The sequence below is a fragment of the Nicotiana attenuata genome, unplaced genomic scaffold (assembly GCF_001879085.1).
Source record: "Nicotiana attenuata strain UT unplaced genomic scaffold, NIATTr2, whole genome shotgun sequence".
NCBI lineage: Eukaryota > Viridiplantae > Streptophyta > Magnoliopsida > Solanales > Solanaceae > Nicotiana > Nicotiana attenuata.
Window position 1 is genome coordinate 133255 of NW_017670298.1, and position 3015 is coordinate 136269.

The 3015-nt window shown below is 37.8% G+C and overlaps 1 protein-coding gene across 1 annotated transcript in view; it reads right to left on the reverse strand.

The window, feature by feature from the left end:
* Positions 1–1741: 1741 nt before the first annotated feature.
* LOC109237436 (casein kinase II subunit beta-1-like) overlaps positions 1742–3015 on the reverse strand; it is a 5870-nt gene continuing 4596 nt past the window's right edge. The window contains exons 4-5 of the mRNA XM_019403743.1: positions 2729–2894; positions 1742–2092 (exon numbers count right to left, since the gene is read on the reverse strand). Of these exons, the coding sequence (XP_019259288.1) occupies positions 1962–2092; positions 2729–2894 (297 nt within the window). The 3' untranslated portion in view covers positions 1742–1961. The remainder of the gene's footprint in view (positions 2093–2728; positions 2895–3015) is intronic.

Below are 3015 nucleotides of genomic sequence, written 5' to 3' on the forward strand. Positions count from 1 at the left end.
ACTCAACAGTTTTATACTCATATAAAACAACAACAACAACAACCCAGTATAATCCCACTTAGTGGGGTCTGGGGAGGGTAGTGTGTACGCAGACCTTACCCCTACCCTAGGGTAGAGAGGCTGTTTCCAAATAGACCCCCGACATCCTTTCCTCCAAGAACTTTCCCATCTTGCTCTTGGGGAGACTCGAACTCACAACCTCTTGGTTGGAAGTGGAGGTTGCTTACCATCAGAGCAACCCCTCTTGTCAATTTTGGATATCACCCTTTTTCTGGTACAACAGAACCATCGTACTCCACCTCCATTTTTCGGGCATCTTTTTCGTTTTAAAAATAACATTAAACAACCTTGTAAGCCACTCTAAGCCAATTTATATCCTTACAATTATCACAAATTCCATGCCTCTCTTTTCTGTTCATTTACTCCATCGCATTTTGAAAAGGATGAAGAACCGCACGGATATTATTGGATGATTGAGATCCTCTACTCTTAACCAAATATTTTGAGTTCAAATTTAAAAAATGGGAAGTTTCTTAGTAGGGATCATTTTGCCTTCCTTAGTGAGCCTATTCAGTGTGAAGCCGAATTAATCAAAGCCAGTAAGTTTCAAACACCGGATGAAGAAACTCTTGGAGCTTTCTTCTATGTGCTCATGTTGAACGTTTATTTTGAATTTGAACAAATGAATCTAGACTTTCATGGACAGTAGTATTCCAAAAGTTGCAGTTCCACCGCTAATATTTAAACGAAAATCCTGCCTTCATTTGGAAGGTTACAAAGCCTATAGGCTACCAAAGTTAGGAAAAGCATCTTCCGCCTTTCAATACTAAGACACACAGGTAACGAAAGAAGAAAAGGCGGACAAAAAAACAAATTTTGAAGAGGAAACATTGAAAACTATATACTCCAGATGAAGTAAAAGTTTTGACAACTTGTCGTGACTTGACTTCCTGTCCAATGGAGTAGGTCAAGAGTTGCCGCATTTCAATTTTTTTTTTAATTATATATATTATTTATTACTTCGAAAAAGGTAGTATATACTATCAAAAGATTGTGATAGGATGATAAATAATCATTCATCCTTAATCAGAGGTCCAGGTTCGAGTCCTGTGAATGAAGTCGCTTTTGATAGGACTTTATCCACAAAATGGGATCACTTCTCAGCACGATCCAAATTTACTCAGGCCCCAAAACGCAGTAGATGGAAAAACAAAAGAAAAAGGAAGAAGTAAGTGTGAAAATCGAAGTCATACTTCTTTTTGTTACAAATACAAATACTCATAATGCTATTAGAGGATGAGGCGACGAGCTTTTCTGGTAGAATTGCCACAACTGTCTAGCCTTTCATACCTTTTAGGAAAATAATTTTACTTGTATGTATGTACTACTTCGGTATTTCCTCCACTAGGCTTCACTAGGCGAAAGTCGGATTGCCAACCACTTCTGTTTTAATTTTATTTTTTTTTCTTTTAATTCTATTTCAGGAACGTGTATTTGGTCTAACTTCATAAAAATTGGCTTACTAGTGTTAGAAAAATTACTTTTAGAAATGCCTTTCCGTCATTCTGTGTGCAAGTAAGGACAAAGAAAAAGAGCATTTTAGTAATGTGTTGTTACCAAATATTGAGACATCTATTTTTTCCTTTTTAACAATGAAAAATTAGGCCTGTACCTTCTTAACTACCATTATGCAGCAAGAAAACGGGATTAACAGATTGCCAGGATTACATGAGGAAGCACGTCAATAAAACTGGAAAAGAAATAAGATTAGAATAGAGATTTGGGGGACAAATTTTACTTGAAAGACTGGCCACATTTGCTTTTACATCAATGAAAACAATTGTGGACATTAATTCTACATTACCCAATTCTACCATGACGAATTGTACAAATGACAGGTAAGAACAATTTCCTGGCAGAAACTATGCAATCTCATCAAATTTCACAGAGGGCCTTCAATGTCAAGTGCTGTGGAGCTTAAAACCGAATACCCTGGGAACATAGTTCTGTGTTTGCTTTTGCGGCTTGAGATGTCCATAAGTCATAAAAAAGAGGTGAGGAAATGTTGTCCCAATGTAAGCTCCGTCAATATCTTGGCCAGTTAAAGAAATCAGATCCAAGGATGAGTAATACTTTAGTCACGGTAAGGGAGGAAACACTAAAATGAACTATGTGCAGAACTAATCTGGATGTTAATATGCATCCCATGTCCTAAGGCAATTCAAAATATGCAGAATCACAAAAGAAACTTCGATCACAACCAATCCGTGCTAACAAAAAAGAAAAGCATACATGAGAAGAGCAGTGTTGTTTGAAGGATCATTAGATACATGCTTAAAACCTGAAACTAGGCGCGAAATAAGTTGTGTGATTCGCCTCACTTGAGAGGCGCCTTCAGTGCAGGCACTAAGGAGCCAAGACGCGTGCATCATAACCCTTGGGCACTATCTTGATGACCGTGACCAAGCAATAAATATTTCACCTAAATTCTTTTGTGTATATGATCCGTTTGGGTTTATAGTTATTTAACTTTGAACTACAAATATGTTTACATCTTTCCCTTCAATTGTGTCTTTCTCCTTTAACGCAGGCACTTAATTTGCGCTCTGCAGTTGGCTTAAAGCGCAAATAGATGCCAGTTTTTTTTTCGCCTTTTGCCTTTAATAGCACTTGCTAACGAGGAAGTGTTTTAGGGAAAAGGGCATAAAGTGATAACAGTGAAGGATACTGCCTTGGTATTTTGATCGTGGATAGTAGATATCTTCACATTTTGGACAGTAAATTTTTACAGTACTTGAGCGTGGAATATCAGACTGACCAACTGGAAGACAAGGCTGTCCACTGCAATAAACTCGCGGGCATCTACCAAAGTCGTAGTTCTTGTACTTCTCCAACTGAAAAACGTTTACCAGGAAATCATTTTTCAAAAAACGAAGACCACCAAAGGAAAGGAAAAAAAGGGGGTTGGTGTGTGTGTGTTTTTTTTGGGGTGGTGGTGTGTGTGTGTGTTTGGGG